General features: G+C 45.5%; 1 protein-coding gene across 2 annotated transcripts in view; it reads left to right on the top strand.

Moving 5' to 3' along the window:
- The window catches only part of LOC120946788, a 149,275-nt gene that overhangs the window by 102,144 nt on the left and 30,546 nt on the right, over positions 1–16,585 (top strand). For both annotated transcript variants that reach the window (XM_040361485.1, XM_040361486.1), the window contains exon 13: positions 9,749–9,921. In XM_040361485.1, the coding sequence (XP_040217419.1) occupies positions 9,749–9,921 (173 nt within the window). The remainder of the gene's footprint in view (positions 1–9,748; positions 9,922–16,585) is intronic.

Raw genomic sequence — 16,585 nt, 5'->3', positions numbered from 1 at the left:
GATAATTTGTAAATAGATGAGAAGATGATTCTCCCTTTCAAGCTGGAAAAGATTGTCAACATGATGGACAATTTACTAAATCACGAGAATCCGTTCCTCCAACTTTGAGGGCCCATTGTGCAATGCGTTAACTTGCACTGCAATAGTAAAACAGGAAGTCCCACAAATTTGTGCTACAACGCATGCGCATTGCATTAGAACGTTGACGTGTCCTTCAAAATGACTAGAACCACAACACATGAATGTGCGTTGCAGTAATGTGCAAGCCTAAATAAGAACTAAATTATTCCAGCAGGTATGAAAGTGGTAATCACTTTAGACTGACTTTCAAGTGCACAGGCACACTATGCTGTTCTGAACACTTTTCTCGTGACAGGAGAAAAGCAGTGTTAAAAATGCGCCAAAAGCTGCATTTTTCAAAGGTATTTAGATGCATTCAAGCACGTTTAAGCGTTTGGGTGTTAAAGCGGGGGTTCACCCTAAAAAACATTTCTAACATTACATTCAGCTCACTACCGACATTGACAGTATGCAGATCTTTTTTTTTTTTTTTTTGCTGTACATACCTCGTATAGCTATTTTCTTAGCCGGCTTCCGGGTAGTGAATCCCGCGGGAGTGGGCGTTCCTATGCAGCAGTTAGTGATTGACGTGATAACAAAAACGACCCCCCCGTCGCATAAGGAGCCACGAGTTGCCAAAAGAAGCCGAACTTCGAGTCGGCGCTATACGGCGCCTGCGCACCAACGTTTGGCTTCTTTCGGCAACTCGTGACGCTGAATGTAATGTTAGAATTTTTTTTTAGGGGGAACCCCCGCTTTAAATCATTTCATTGGCCAGATTAGCAATTCATTCTGGCTATTGAAGTGAGCGCTCAAATGCTAAACGCGTTGGGCCTAATTTTTCTGCCCAAAAGATTCACTCCTGAATGCAATTTTGCTACGTTCAGATTTCTGCCCCTAAATGCCTGTGTGCATGGACACATAGGCTAACATAGAGGGGTGTATAGGGGCAGGAAAAGAAAAATGTCAAATGTATGTCAGGGATTTGACACCTGCAGCGTGCATGAGGCCTTATAAGTTTAAATATGGCCGTGAAAATACATGTCACATACATGTAATATATACACACAGTGCATAAATATACAGAAAGAACACACAAAATAAAACACAATACATACACACACTTATGATGTAATTACAGCTCTCTGCTTTGTCTAGATAATAGGTATACAGTTAGTATATAAAAAGATAAAACATTAAAGAGACAATCCATTGGAGCGAAGGCCACCATATTGATCTTTCTGCTCTCGTACGGTCGGCGTGTTTGCGTTCTCAGTTGATTTTATGGAAGTGCTGCTGGACATTTCATGAATAATCTCATCATAGAGTTTGTATTAGGAGATGCAGGTCAGCCCTGGCGGGGAGCAGACCCGCGGCGCGTTATTGGTGGAGTTATTTGCTGTAGTCAGATGTTGGATTGAGCTACATTCCCTGCAGACGGCGAACACTGATGGAGTGTGTGTGAGAAGACCTGACACACGAGCGGGTCCTCGCCTTACATCGGCGCAAGGAGAGGATTCCCGGCGTTGGGTCTCCCCAGAGACAGACGGAACAATGCAGCCTCATCTTCCAGCTCACTCCATAACGCAGTCAGCGCACAGATTAAATAATGGCTATAATAAGGTGCATACTGCGCATCGCTTCGCCAAATACAGATGCAGCACTCCAGGGAGGCGACTATAGCGGCTGCCAGTCACTGTTTGTGTACGAGAAGTGGAAGATAATTTGAAGATGGATAGAGCGGATTAGGAGTGTTTGATCAGTACCGTCATATTGCTGTGTGCAGCGCTCGCGGTCAGAGAGATCAAAGATCATACGCAGACACCTTGTCACCGTATCTCATTATATACATTACGGAATATCGCACTGACCTCTATGTACAGGGAACTGGATTTTGTCGCTTAGTGATGCAATGTTGACTCCCAACTGAAGAGTTTATGGTAAAAAAAAAAGATTGATTTAGGGTGGAGTGAAGGCTGTTCCTATAACAGTGACTATGTCTTGCTCTCTCGCTTACTGCATCATCACTATCAATGTACCTCGTTAGCTAGAAGCAAATACGAGAATAGTTTTACCCGTAACGGCTACACTGAGGCCCCCGTACACACGGCCGAGAAACTTGACGAGCAAAACACATCGTTTTGCTCGTCGAGTTTCTTGTGAAGCCGCCGAGGATCTCGGCGAGCCAAGTTTGCCCGTTGACTAACGAGGAAATAGAGAACATGTTCTCTATTTGATCCGACGAGATCCTCGTCGGTTTCCTCTGCCGAAAGTGTACACATGACCGGGTTTCTCGGCAGAATGCGGCTCCGATCGAGTTTCTGGCTGAATTCTGCCGAGAAACTCGGTCGTGTGTACGGGGCCTTAGTGAACCCTCTCCAAGAGTCAAACCCTTCGATTGGTACATTTTTAATGGTTGTGAATGGAGCTAGCACAGATTACATTGCATATAATAGCCTTCCTCAACCTTTTTAGGACAGGGGAACCCTTAAAATAACTTTCAGGTTTCAAGAACTGCTAAAAAAAAATACTAAATCTACAGCTCATATTATATTAGGATGAACAGTTAATTGAGATATAAGAATAAATCAAAGAATAAGATATGTGGCATACTAGATTTTACACACATGACTGCTTTATATATATAGTGGCCGATTTAGAGCACCCTTTGTAGTATTGATCAGTGGAGAAAGGTCTCTTCTCACTGGTAGTTGCTTAGATTTGTGGTCAGTAGAGAAAGGACCCTTAAGATTAGTGAGTATTACAGATGGCTTAAAAGATCATTGGTGTGAATGATATTTATCTAAGAGACTGCTCATTGTGCAAGGGACATCTATCAACCCCTGGATGAATCCTAGGCTTGCAGGGAACCCTGTTTAAGAAAGGTTGTCGTATAATATTAAATGGTAGCCATACCATGTGTCAGAATCCATACATTAAGAGCTCCACCCAAAAGGGAAAGCTCCTCTTGTTTGCTCCACCCCCCTCCACTGCCACATTTGGCACCTTTTGGGGGGGTACCTGTTTTTGACAGATACCCGTCCCTACTTCTGGGAGACCTTGCAGCGGTGATGCCCCTAGAAGTTCGGCCAACCTTCCACCTTCCACCGCCGCTGAGACATTTAGATGGCGCAGTGCGTTTCGTAGGGAACTCGATGAGAAAAAAAGAGAACAAGTTCTCTTTTTCCTCGTCAGGAGTCTCAATTTCCTCGTCGTGTTCCTCGTCGTGTTCCTCGTCGGGCTGGTTTTCGACAAAACATGTTTGTGTGTATGCTTAGAAACCCGCACATGCTCAGAAGTGTGGCGCCAGTGGAATCAAACTTCCCCTTTATGGTGCCGTCGTACGTGTTTTACGTCACCGCATTTGAGAACGACAAGATTTTGTCTTGACAGTGTGTACCCAAAGAAAGCTTGTCAAGATTCTCGACAAGCCTAACAAGGAACTCGTCGAAGAAAACGATGACGAGTTCCTCGGTCGTGTGTACGAGGCCTCAGGCTGGATTCACACCTATTCATTTTTAGTGCTTTTTGTATTTTGCAGATTTGCACTACAGAACGTGTTCCATAGGAAACCATGTTAAATGGACTGTACTGCAAATATGCAAGAAGTGCTAAAAATGCATAAGTGTGAATCCAGCCTTACAGGGAGGCTAAGAAAAAAACTGCTGTGTGAGGGTCCTTTCAGTTGGGAGCACTTTGATCCATCCAGCAGGGGATTGGTGAACAGACCTCTGCTGAATCGGAGCAGAAAGGGATGGATGTGAGTTTTGTGACATTTGTGCCTGTTCTGTTTTTGTCTGCATTTTGACAATGGAGTGTGGCAGACCCATGATGGCTCTATGGGTGGCTGGATGTAAACAGATTTGTGTCTGTTTATATCAGGATACCTCCGATCCATCACGTTTAGGACCGGAAACCTGGAAAAGGATGCATTTATTTTTTTTAGACCTGGAAGGAATCATAGGCAGATGTATACAGACACACGTCCATTCACATCTACCTGCCCATAGGCCTGCATAGGGGTTTCAATCAGCTTTGCCTGAAAAACTGACAGGTGGACCTGATTGAAAAAGCCCATGTGATGATGCAACTGGCTGCATCCTTTTTTCCATTTTTTATTTTGCTCAGAGTTCCACTTTAAGTAACAGGTTCGTGTTCAAGGTTTGGGGATTAAGTTTAAGGGTTACATAAGGATTGGAGGGAGTAATTTGGTTCGGTGTTGGGGATAGTTGATCTGTGGGTTGGTGTCCTGAATGCACTGTCCTCATTTCCTCATTGTGAGATGAGATGACAGAACGGCTGTCACTTCCACACATTGATCTTTCTATTTTCCCCAATTGTTCACCTTTGTGTAAACTGGTGAAAAAGAGCCCCGAAGTACCCCTCTCATGTTGAGGGCATGTGGCCTGGTATGGTTTGGGGGGGTGGAGAGTGTTTGATCACCAACCTCCCCCCCCCCCCCATTTTCCGGCCTGCATGCTGGGATAAGGGTCTTGTGTGGATTTTGGGGGACCCCAATATCTTTTTTTCTTTTTTTTTCTTTGCTGACAATATTATTTTTTACGTTCAGCTGATGACTCTTCGGTTGTTAAGGACACGGTGGCCGCCCGCTCCTTAACAACCACAGTTTGGTAGATTGTTTCTCCACCTCCACCACAATGGTAAGATTTCCCTGCAGTAGATTGTGTCTCTGCCCCTCCCACAATGGTGACATTTCCCTGCAGTAGATTGTGTCTCTGCCCCTCCCACAATGGTGAGATTTCCCTGCAGTAGATTGTGTCTCTGCCCCTCCCACAATGATGACATTTCCCTGGTGATTTGTGATCTTAGCCCATCCCAAAATGGTGAGCTTTCCCTGCAGTGATTTGTGTCCCAGCCCCTCCCACAATGGTGACATTTCCCTGCAGTAGATTGTGTCTCTGCCCCTCCCACAATGGTGAATCTTCTTCACAGTAGTTTGTGTCCAGGCTCCTCCCAGAATATGGAGACTTTCCTGCAGTAGTTTGTATCTCTGTCCCCCCAAAGTGTATGGAAAATTTGTGTCATGTCCATCCACAGTGGATGATAGCGGGATTTTCTGCATTCTTAGATTGGACAGCGTAAGATCTTGGATCGTTGGTGGAGTCCGTGTCTGATATTCCAATCTTTTATTTCTCTTTTGACTGTCCAGGAATCGCTAAGCTGCATTTTTTACCAACCTGACCCTTGCAGGCTATGTCTGTTCTATCTGCTGACTGTCCTGGTGTAGCACCGAGGTCTGGAAACAAACTCCGGCCACCTGCTGACACAAGAACTTACATGTCAGTTTTATGTTTGGAAAGCCGAAGAGCGTGAAATTAGGATTTCACCCGTCTGGCAGAGCTTTGTGTGTTTCTGCTGTGGAACAAGAGATAGCACAGAGCATAACACTACGTGTACTGCTGACTATGATCACCGGATCCCATCTACTTGTCACATCTATGATGGGATCACCGGATCCCATCTTCTTGTCACATCTATACTGTGATCACCGGATCCCATCTACTTGTCACATCTATGCTGTGATCACCAGATCCCATCTACTTGTCACATCTATGCTGTGATCACCGGATCCCATCTACTTGTCACATCTATGCTGTGATCACCGGATCCCATCTACTTGTCACATCTATGCTGTGATCACCAGATCCCATCTACTTGTCACATCTATGCTGTGATCACCAGATCCCATCTACTTGTCACATCTATGCTGTGATCACCAGATCCCATCTACTTGTCACATCTATGCTGTGATCACCGGATCCTATCTAATTGTCACATCTATGCTGTGATCACCGGATCCTATCTAATTGTCACATCTATGCTGTGATCACCAGATCCCATCTTCTTGTCACATCTATGCTGTGATCACCGGATCCCATCTACTTGTCACACCTATGATGTGATCACTGGATCCCATCAACTTGTCACATCTATGCTGTGATCACTGGATCCCATTTTCTTGTCACATCTATGCTGTGATCACCAGATCCCATCTTCTTGTCACATCTATGCTGTGATCACCGGATCCTATCTACTTGTCACATCTATGATGTGATCACTGGATCCCATCTACTTGTCACATCTATGATGTGATCACTAGATCCCATCTACTTGTCACATCTATGCTGTGATCACTAGATTCCCATCTACTTGTCACATCTATGATGTGATCACCGGATCCCATCTGCTTGTCACATCTATAATGTGATTACCGGATCCCATCTACTTGTCACATCTATGCTGTGATCACCGGATCCCATCTACTTGTCACATCTATGCTGTGATCACCGGATCCCATCTACTTGTCACATCTATGCTGTGATCACCGGATCCCATCTACTTGTCACATCTATGCTGTGATCACCGGATCCCATCTACTTGTCACATCTATGCTGTGATCACCGGATCCCATCTACTTGTCACATCTATGCTGTGATCACTGGATCCATTCTACCTCTCATATTTACACCATGATAAACTAATCTCTTCTGTAGGTCATATCTAGGGTTTTATCAATGGAATCCATCAACTTGTCACATTTATGCTGCGATCACTGGATCCCTTTTACCTCCGATGTACATACTGTGATCACTGTAGTCTTCTACCTCTCAGGCCTCGTACACACGACCGAGGAACTCCTCGTAAATGAAACGTTGTTTTCCTCGACGAGTTCCTTGTTAGGCTTGTCGAGAATCGTGTCAGGCTTTCTTTGCGTACACACTGTCAAGACAAAATCTTGTCGTTCTCAAACGCGGTGACGTACAACACGTACGACGGCACTATAAAGGGGAAGTTTGATTCCACTGGCGCCACCCTTGGGGCTGCTTTTACCAATCTCATGTTACTGCGTGTTAAGTAAAAGTTTGGTGAGAGACGATTCACGCTTTTCAGTCTGTTACAGCGTGACAAATGTGCCATCTCCATTACAAACGCTACTTTTACCGAAGGTGCGCTCCCATCTCATACTTTATTCTGAGCATGCGCGGGTTTCTAAGCATACACACGATCGTGTTTCTCGTCGTAAACCAGCCCGACGAGAAACACGACGAGGAGATTGAGACTCCCGACGAGGAAAAAGAGAGCATGTTCTCTTTTTTTCTCGTCGAGATCCATGACAGTTTTCTCGATGAAAAACATACACACGGCCGTTTTCCTCGGCAAAAAAGCTCTGCCACCAAGTTTCTTGATGGATTTTGTCGAGGAAAACGTTTGTATGTACGAGGCCTCATATACATAATGTGACCACTAAATTCCTTCTACATGTCATATCTATGATGGGATCATTGGATCCCATCTACTTGCAACATCTATTCTATAGTCACTAGATCTCTTCTTCTTGTCACAAATATCTTGTGATCTTCAGATGGCCATGGAATGTTTGTGGTCGTCTACATGCCGGCTCACATTAAAGGGGTTGTAAAGACAAAAATATTTTCCTCTTAAATTAAAGTCTGACAGTAGCTGATAAAGTAAAAAGTAATGTTTTGCATTATAACTAGTTTGATACCTGTTGAAATCGAGCTGTTTTATTCACCTCCGTCACTCCTGAATCGTTATTCTCACTGACTTCCTGGTTTGCGGTGCGCATTCATTCTTCCTACATCACAGCCTAATGGGAACTACAGTTCCCATTAGGCTTAGCCTCCATGCCTGTGAGGGATAAGAGAGCATCTTCACGCAGGGCTGTAGAGCACATTCTGCTTTCCACCATGCAAAACGGCTCAGATGCTGGTGGAAAGCAAGAAGAGGAGAGACAGGAAATGGCATTTTCAAACCTGGATTACTGTATTTTGGAGGTCAAAAGGAAAAACGAGATAAGTGATATTTAAATGCTCTAGCTTACAGCAATCAATTGATCTAATACAAAACGAACCTTTAGTGTTCCTTTAAGGATATTTTGGGCTCATACAGGCCCTTCTGAGGTTCTGATAACATGGGCTCATACAGGTTCTTATGGGGTTCTAATAACATGAGCCTTTATTTGTCTTTTTAGGGTCCCAATAACAGTGGCTAATACAGGTCATTTTGGGATCACAATAACTGGCTGATACTGGCCATTCCGGGGTCCCAAAAACGTGGTTTTATCTGTATATATACAGACGCTTTCTTAGTCTGGATAATAGTGGCTGATACGGGCCCTTATGAGGTTCCCATAACAGTGGTTTAACACAGGCCCTTCTGGGGTTCTGATAACATGGGTCCATAGAGGCCCTTCTGCGAGTGCTGACCCAAAGTCCCACTAACAGTGACTAGATAACTGACTCATACAGGCCCTTCTGAGGTAGGGTGACCACGTATCCCGGATTGCCCGGGACAGTCCCGCATTTTGCAGGTCTGTCCCGGGCACCTTCATTCCAGGACAATACAGTGTCCCACAATGAAACTGACACAGCCATCTCCCGGGCCAATCTGATGACCCCAAAAAAGGCCACCACATTACTGCTTTACTCACTGACGGTACTTTCCCTGGCCGGGAATGCCTGGAGGAGCACAATCCCAGCCCCCTTGTTGTGATTGGAGAAATCATAAATCCCACCTGATTTTTGGGAAGGGGGGGTGTCCCTGAATAGTAGTTTGGAAATGTGGTCACCCTATTCTGAGGTCCCTATAACAGTGGCTGATACTGGCCCTCCTGGGGTCCCAATAACAGTGGCTTATGCAAGCCCTTCTGGAAGCCCGATAACAATGACTGATACTGGCCCTTCTGAGGTCCCTATAACAGTGGTTGATACTGGCCCTCCTGGGGTCCCAATAACAGTGGCTTATGCAAGCCCTTCTGGAAGCCCAATAACAATGACTGATACAGGCTCTCCTGGGGTCACAATAAATTGAGCTCATATAGGCCCTACTGTGGTCCTGATAGCACGCACCTTGATAGCAGTGATCCAGCCTGCCCCAAACCCTGCTATAGGAAAAAGTGAAGCTTTCATTGTTAAGCGTTTCTGTCCTCTGTGGCACCTGATAAGTGGGCCTGTTTGCCATGGCTTGGCACTATACCACAGCTGGTGGCTTAGAGTACCTGGTAACATGGATAGAGTTGACTTCCTTGGCTCCTGATGACTGAACATGGTTCATGGCCCTTCTGCAGGCCTTGGTAGAGGATGGTCCATCCAATAGGGGGTTCCCGGTGACTGTCAGGCCATGGTGGGATATTAATATCCGCAGAGAAGTGGAGGCTTCTCGTCTTGCACAGGATAATAATCTTGCATCGCTCAGCGCTCTGGACATCTGCTTGTAATTTTTTGCTTTATGGAGAAAATAGATTTAGAGAAGCCTCGAGCTGCTGTTCTCAGTGATTTTTCAGGCGGCTGATTGAATGCACATGATGCGTGGCCCACGGGCTCGCCGTGTTTGTGTGCGCGAGGATTTCACCCATAATACTTATTATCTCATCAGCGCCTCTATGTATTCTGGAATTATTTGACCCAATACAATTAATTCTATTAATTAATGGTGTTTCTTCTTGCACTGAGGAACCGCTGCTAATGTTTACCCGGGGTCCCCAGGGGCTTCTCTCCACACACCCAGACAGTCAGATAAATACAAGCACCAGGACGCAGAGCAGCTGCCGTGGTTGTCAGCTGCCATCTAGTGGCGAAGTGCAAGAGTGCAAGCAGAGAGCTACAGCAGCTTACTAATTCATTGTTGTGTTTTCTGTTGTCACCAGAGTCCCTAAAGGAGGCGGATGAGGAGAACGTTGGACGATTTCTCGCCGCAGTTCTGTACCCTGATGAAACGCTGCTGAATCGCTACGCTGCCATGATCTACACCAGCTCAGACAACGGCAGGATCTTCGAGGAGCTGCCAGGAGCTGACGTGTGTCACAGCTGTGCAGAGAAGGTGACAAACTGCTAAATGCCCAGCCAGCCGTCACAGAGACTGAGCACTGAGTACTGTACTGTCGCTGCCTGTCCACACAAATCTCACTTCTGACTCCCCTATAGGAATGAACAGGAGTGTAAAAAAAGAAATGTATTCTAAAAAGAACAATTATAGACTCAATTCACTAAGATGGATGAGTTCCTTATGTTCATGTTAAAATGTTAAATTCAAAATCAGAACAATCGCTTAGGTTTATTTGTTATTGTCTGGCAGTTGAAGTGTTACTAAACCCAGTAATATGAAAATAGTTCACCTGCCCCCATAGTACCCACAGCTTATATATGATCTTTGTACATTATAATACTGCCACTATATACCTTTTTGGATGATCTGTATGCCACGGTTACATGATAAACTGTACAGTGTCTCCAATGCTGAGAGTTCAGGAAGGAGGAGATTTCCACTACAGCCTGTATACACGCCCACATGTGTGATGTCAATATCATATGATATTCATTTCGCACTCGAAATTGGGTTAACATGCACGCACTTTGACCACACGGTCTCTAAAAAAGAGAGGCGAAGGACTAACGGGGCTGGTTGAGCGGACAAATCCTCTCACTCCCTTATAGGGAGTCCCTCTGCCCCGTTGGGCTTCAAAGCGGAGCAGGTAGGGTGGGCTGTGTGGGAGGACCCCCTCACACACCCGCCATTGCCACCCGGGGCATGGAGAAAGGTGGCAGATTGCCTCTGGGGGAGGCCTGCCTACTCCCAACTCCTGCAGTCCGGCTCCTCTCTCGAGTACACGCACAAAGAAAATACACTTAAAAAAAAAATATATATATATATCATATGACCTGGCTAGCTCTGATCAACAAGTAAATGTTCTCTCCAGCATAAAAGACGCAACTGAGCAGGTTGGCTACTCTGCCTGTGTTAGCTGTCCTTCCCCAGATAGACAGTGCAGGAGGGAGAGGATCTGTACATACAGGATAAAACATCCTTTTTACACAATGCAGAGGATTAACCCCTTAAGTTCCACAGTGAGTATAACAAGCATGCTATGCTGCATATACAGACTGGTTTTACTGTTGTGGGTTTAGTAACACTGTAACTGCCTGCCTACCAGCGCACGACTATATACGTCAGCAGCATGGCACGGACAGGAAGAAGGACGTATATATACGTCCCCTTTAAGATCGCTGCATTGTGGACGCACGCTCCTGCCATGAGCTCAACCACGGGTCCGGCGGGCTCGATCGCCGTGAGGATACCCGCGATCGTCTCACGATGAGGAAGAATAGGGAGATGCTGATGTAAACAAGGATCTCCCCGCTCTGCCTAGTGAGAATTACAGTGATCACCGTTTCCTGTAATCGGAAGCGGTGATCACTGTCTGTCACATGTAGCCCATCCCCCTACAGTAAGAATCACTCACTAGGGCACACGTAACCCCTACAGCGCCACCTAGTGGTTAACCCCTTCACTGCCAGTGTCATTTTCACAGTAATCTGTGCATTTTTATAGCACTAATCGCTGTAAAAACGACAATGGTCCCAAAAATGTGTCCGGTGTGTCCGCCGTAATGTCGCAGTCATGATAAAAATCTCTGATCGCCGCCATTACTAGTAAATAAAAATATTAATAAAAAAGGCCATAAAACTATCCCCTTTTTTGTAGACACACTGGGGCAGATACACATACATCTGCACCGGGCGCAGCGTATCTAAGATACGCTACGCCGCTGTAACTTTCTTTTGTTTGGTTTGAATCCTCAACGAATTTGCGCCGTAAGTTACGGCGGCGTAGTGTATCTGTTGCGGAGTAAGGACGCGGAATTCAAATGGAAGTGATGGGGGCGTGTTTTATGTTAATACGTCGTGACCCGACGTAAACAACGTTTTTTTTTAACTGCGCATGCGCCGTCCCTGGGGGTATCCCAGTGCGCGTGCTCGAAATTAAACCGGAACCAGCCAATGCTTACGACGGTGACGTCATTCTACGCAAATTCTTATTCGCGAACGACTTACGCAAACGACGCAAAAAATTCAAAATTGTACGTGGGAAGGACGGCCATACTTAACATTGAGTACGCCTCAGAACAGCAAAATAGTGTAAATAGCTAATTTTGCATACTCGACGCGGATTTCGACGGAAACGCCACCTATCGGCCTGCCGAAAAATTGCATCTAAGATCCAAAGGCGTACGAAGACGTACGCCTGTCGGATCAAGCCGAGATGCCGTCGTATATTGTTTTGAGGATTCAAAACAAAGATACGACGCAGGAATTTTGAAATTACGCCGGCGTATCAATAGATACGCCGGCGTAATTTCTTTGTGGATCTGCCCCTATAACTTTTGTGCAAACCAATCAATAAACGCTTAATGCTAAAATATGTAGAAGAATACGTATCGGCCTAAACCTGAGGAAAAACATTTTTTTTATATATTTTTTGGGGATATTTATAAGAGCAAAATGTAAAAAATATTGCATTTTTTTCAAAATTGTCGCTCTATTTTTGTTTGTAGCGCAAAAAATAAAAACCGCAGAGGTGATCAAATACCACCAAAAGAAAGCTCTATTTGTGGGAAAAAAAGGACGTAAATTTTCATTGGGAGCCACGTCGCACGACCGCGCAATTGTTAGTTAAAGCGACGCAGTGCCGAATCGCAAAAAGTGGATCGGTCATTTAGCAACAAAATGGTCCGGGGCTTAAGTGGTTAAATGGTGAATGTTGTGTTTCCTCATAAATCTTTATTTAATTATTCTGATATACAGTAATGTTCTGATTTAATGATTCCGATCTTTATTTTGATATGGACATTTGGGGTTGATTTACTGAAACTGGAGAGTGCAAAATATGGTGCAGTTTTGCAGAGAAACCAGTCAGCTTCTAGGTTTTATTGTCAAAGCTGACGTTAGAAGCTGATTGGGTACCATGCAGAGCTGCACCAAATTTTGCACTCACTGGTTTAGGCTGCATTCACACCTCCGCGACAAGATACGCCGCGTACGCGGCGTATTTTGCCGCGAGTGTGTAATTTTTTTTTTTTTTTTTTAACAAAGCCTTCCCATTGTTTTGTATGGCCGAACGCCAATGCCGCCTGAAAAAAAGGGTCCGGGACTTTTTTTCAGGCGGCAGGCGTACGGCGTCTATGAGATGTGAACCATCTCATAGACAGCAATGGGAATTCTCCCCTCCAGCGGCACGAGCGTCCGGCGTCGGGCGTTTTGTCGCGGAGGTGTGAATGGGCTCTTAATCAACCCCATTGTGTCATTTCATGCATACCTGGCTCCTTTTCCCTTCACAGATGCCCAAAAGAGCTTGGTGATCACCAGCCTGTTACCAGTGTTATTTTCTGAAATATTCCTTGCAAGAGTCTATAAAATAACATATGTGGTGGTAGCATGCTGGAGCTCAGTGCTGGAAACAGACCGGTGCTTCATTCTCTGGGAACACCAAAGACGGCTCCATCTGGGCAACTCTATGGTCAGGGCCTGGTTTGAGTGTCAGCTGTATGTATTAATGCCGCCTGGTTAGCAGATAACACAGACCGGACATCATTCTGTCACAAGGTCCCAGAAGCGGGCACTCAGTCTTAGCGATCAACACCCCCCCCCCCCACATCTCTCAATCATCTCCTCCACAATACTCTTTTCAGGATAAATGACATAAGTTTAATCATATAAAACTTTCACCTAGAAAAGCCATCCTATGACAGCTTGGTGGGGTCCCTGGGCTTGTTCCCCACTGAGCAGCTAAACACTGCCAGCCGGCCTTGGAAATCGCTGTTTACTAAGGACAGGCTAAAATCCGATGCAAATCCATGTGGGATCACCACATTTAGCAGTTCCCCTACATGGGCCTACAATCTCTTGTCACATGTTTCTGTGTTATGAACAGTTCCCAGACTGCACATTCACCTGGCTCAGAAACTAGTGTGTCCAGAACATCAAACTTCTAGCAATGAAGCAGGTGGGAAGAACTTGGGTACTGCCTTTACACCTGGATGTTGAGCAGGAGCCCTGTGTCCCTTGTATGTGATTCAGAGATTCGTGCTCAATGTTGATTGCTAGGGATGGTAACAGACCATAGAACCAGCCCAAGCATCACAAATGTACTTTCTTTGCCTTGTTCCTGGACATCTAGGTCTGCCCAGTGGCCTTGATGGTGAGATCATTGTGCAATAGGGAATTGAAGGTTCCAACTTTTGTGTCCGGACTGTTGTTGGGATCCGGGGGGAGGGTCTGTGAAGATTAAGTGATTAAATATGCAGAGAAATCCCCCTTCATGTGTTTATCATATTAATGATGGCCTCACTCTCAGCCCCCAGCAATGGACCATCTATAGGAAGCCACCGATAGGATGAACGCTTGTTGTTAATTAAAAGAGCATTAACCCTAATGGTCTGGGAGGCTGAGACGTCATTTACAGAGCGATGCTGTACACAGGCCGCTCTGCCATAACAAATGAAGCAATCACGAGAGAGGAAAGGACAATTTACCATTCAATCATTATTTTATGGCCCGCAGCGCAGGCTCTGATACACAACCTGAGCCAGGATGGAAAATCAACAATTACCTTATTTATGTAACCTACAAATGAGCCTGAGACTTAATTGCTTGTAGCTTCCTTTTACAGGCGGCTTGGGATGATGATCAGTTGTAATAACACCGATGATTAACATCGACTTTTCACTGCACGCGGTGACATCACATGGGGGGGCACTACGGCTGACTTATGACATGGCTAGAGTATCATGGCCATTAATAACCTGACAATATACTGCACAGAGGGAGAAAATATGCCCCCCTTCCACCCTTGCCTGATCTATCTCTTGGGCCCCGTACACACGACCGGATCTGTCCGCTGATATTTGTCCGACGGACAGTTCCAGCGGACCGATCCGGTCGTGTGTAGGCCTGAGCGGACAATTGTACGGCGGATCGGACAGTTTCCAGCAGACAAAAATTTCTTAGCATGCTAAGAAATCTGTCCGCTGGAAACCTGTCCGTCGGACGTGTTCGGTCGTCTGTACAGACTCACCGGACACGTCCGACCGACCGACATCCCTCGCATGCGTCGTACTGATTCGACGCATGCGTGGAAGCTTTGAACTTCAAGCCCGCCCAAGTCGCCACGTCATTGTCGCAGCGATGGCGTGGCCACACCCCGCGTATTGTTTACGCGCGGATTTCTGTCTGATGGTGTGTACAACCATCAGACAGAAATCCGGCAGCGGACGCAGCGGATCTGTCCGCTGAAAACGGTCCAGCCAACCGTTTTCAGTGGACAGATTCGCTGGTGTGTACGCGGCCTTGTAGAACTACAATTTCCAGTAGACATTGGCAGCCACACACACCGATGGGGATAGTCATGTGTTGAAGGCTTGTAGGGCTGAAAAGGCTAATCCACCTGGCTGCCCAGGGTCTGGAATGGAAACCAGTTATATATTACTGGGCTGACCTTGTCCTGCCTGCAAGTTTATAAGTGGCCCTAAGGAGCTTATTGACAACCAATGGTGAAAGATAGGGGAAAGGGAGTAGCCACTCCAGGTGGGAACCCAGACGAATATCCTCTGTTGCAGACAACTCAGGTGCAGGCAATGCACTTAGCAAAGCAGGAACAAAGATTGTCTCTGGACAGCCACACTCTGAACAAATTGTAGCCTTGTATTAAAAGAAGGACAGCACTACAAGTCACAGCAAAATAAAATAAAACATGACTGCTGACGCGTTTCGCACTGAAACTAGTGCTTAGTCATATGACTAAAAAAAGCTGTTAGTTTTGAGGCCAGGAGAAGCTGATAACCAAACTTTCTCTTTTTTGTGCAGAGAAAAATAAAATCTTCTCCACACGGACAATGCTGTAACGTCATCCTCGGACAAGATGGCGGCCAGCTCCAGCGCTTTTGAGATAGAGTTGGCAGATTTTTACACTGTGTGGGCCACCCTTAGAGAAAGCCCAAAATAATCTGCTAGCTACTAGCTAATTCATTACGGATTACAGCTTGGTGCTCACAGGTGACTGTGATACTAAATTTGCCACACATAAGGGTTCATTTACTAAAAGTGGAGAGCGTGAAATCTGGTGCAGTTGTGCATGGTAACCAGTTAGCTTCTAACTTCAGCTTGTCCAGTGAAACCTGGAAGCTGATTGGTTACTATGCAGAGATGCACCAGATTTTTCACTCTCCAGTTTGAGTAAATCAACCACACATAGTTGTACATAGCAGTGATTGATGGCACAAATGTGAAACATTGGGGTAGATTTACTCAAACTGAAGAGTGTAAAATCTGGTGCAGCTGTACATGCTGGCCAATGAGCTTCTGACTTCAGCTAGTTCCAATAGGGTTTGAAAAAAATAAAAATAAACCTGGAAGCTGATTGGTTACTATGCAGAGATGCACCAGATTTTGCACTCTCCAGTTTTAGCAAATCGACCCCACATAGTTGTACATAGCAGTGATTGATAGCACAAATTTGAAACAGTGGGGTTGATTTATTAAAACTGAAGAGTGCAAAATCTGGTGCAGCTCTGCATGGTAGCCAATCAGCTTCTAACTTCAGCTTCTTCAATTAAAGTGGATGTAAACCCACTCTCATACTTTCTAAACTACTGCCATAGTGCTGATCTATAAGGATATACATGCCTCCTGTATGTATCCTTACCTGTCAA

The sequence above is a fragment of the Rana temporaria genome, chromosome 8 (genome assembly GCF_905171775.1).
Source record: "Rana temporaria chromosome 8, aRanTem1.1, whole genome shotgun sequence".
NCBI lineage: Eukaryota > Metazoa > Chordata > Amphibia > Anura > Ranidae > Rana > Rana temporaria.
Note: the sequence above shows the minus strand (reverse complement) of the source record. Positions and strands in the feature narration are given on the sequence as shown.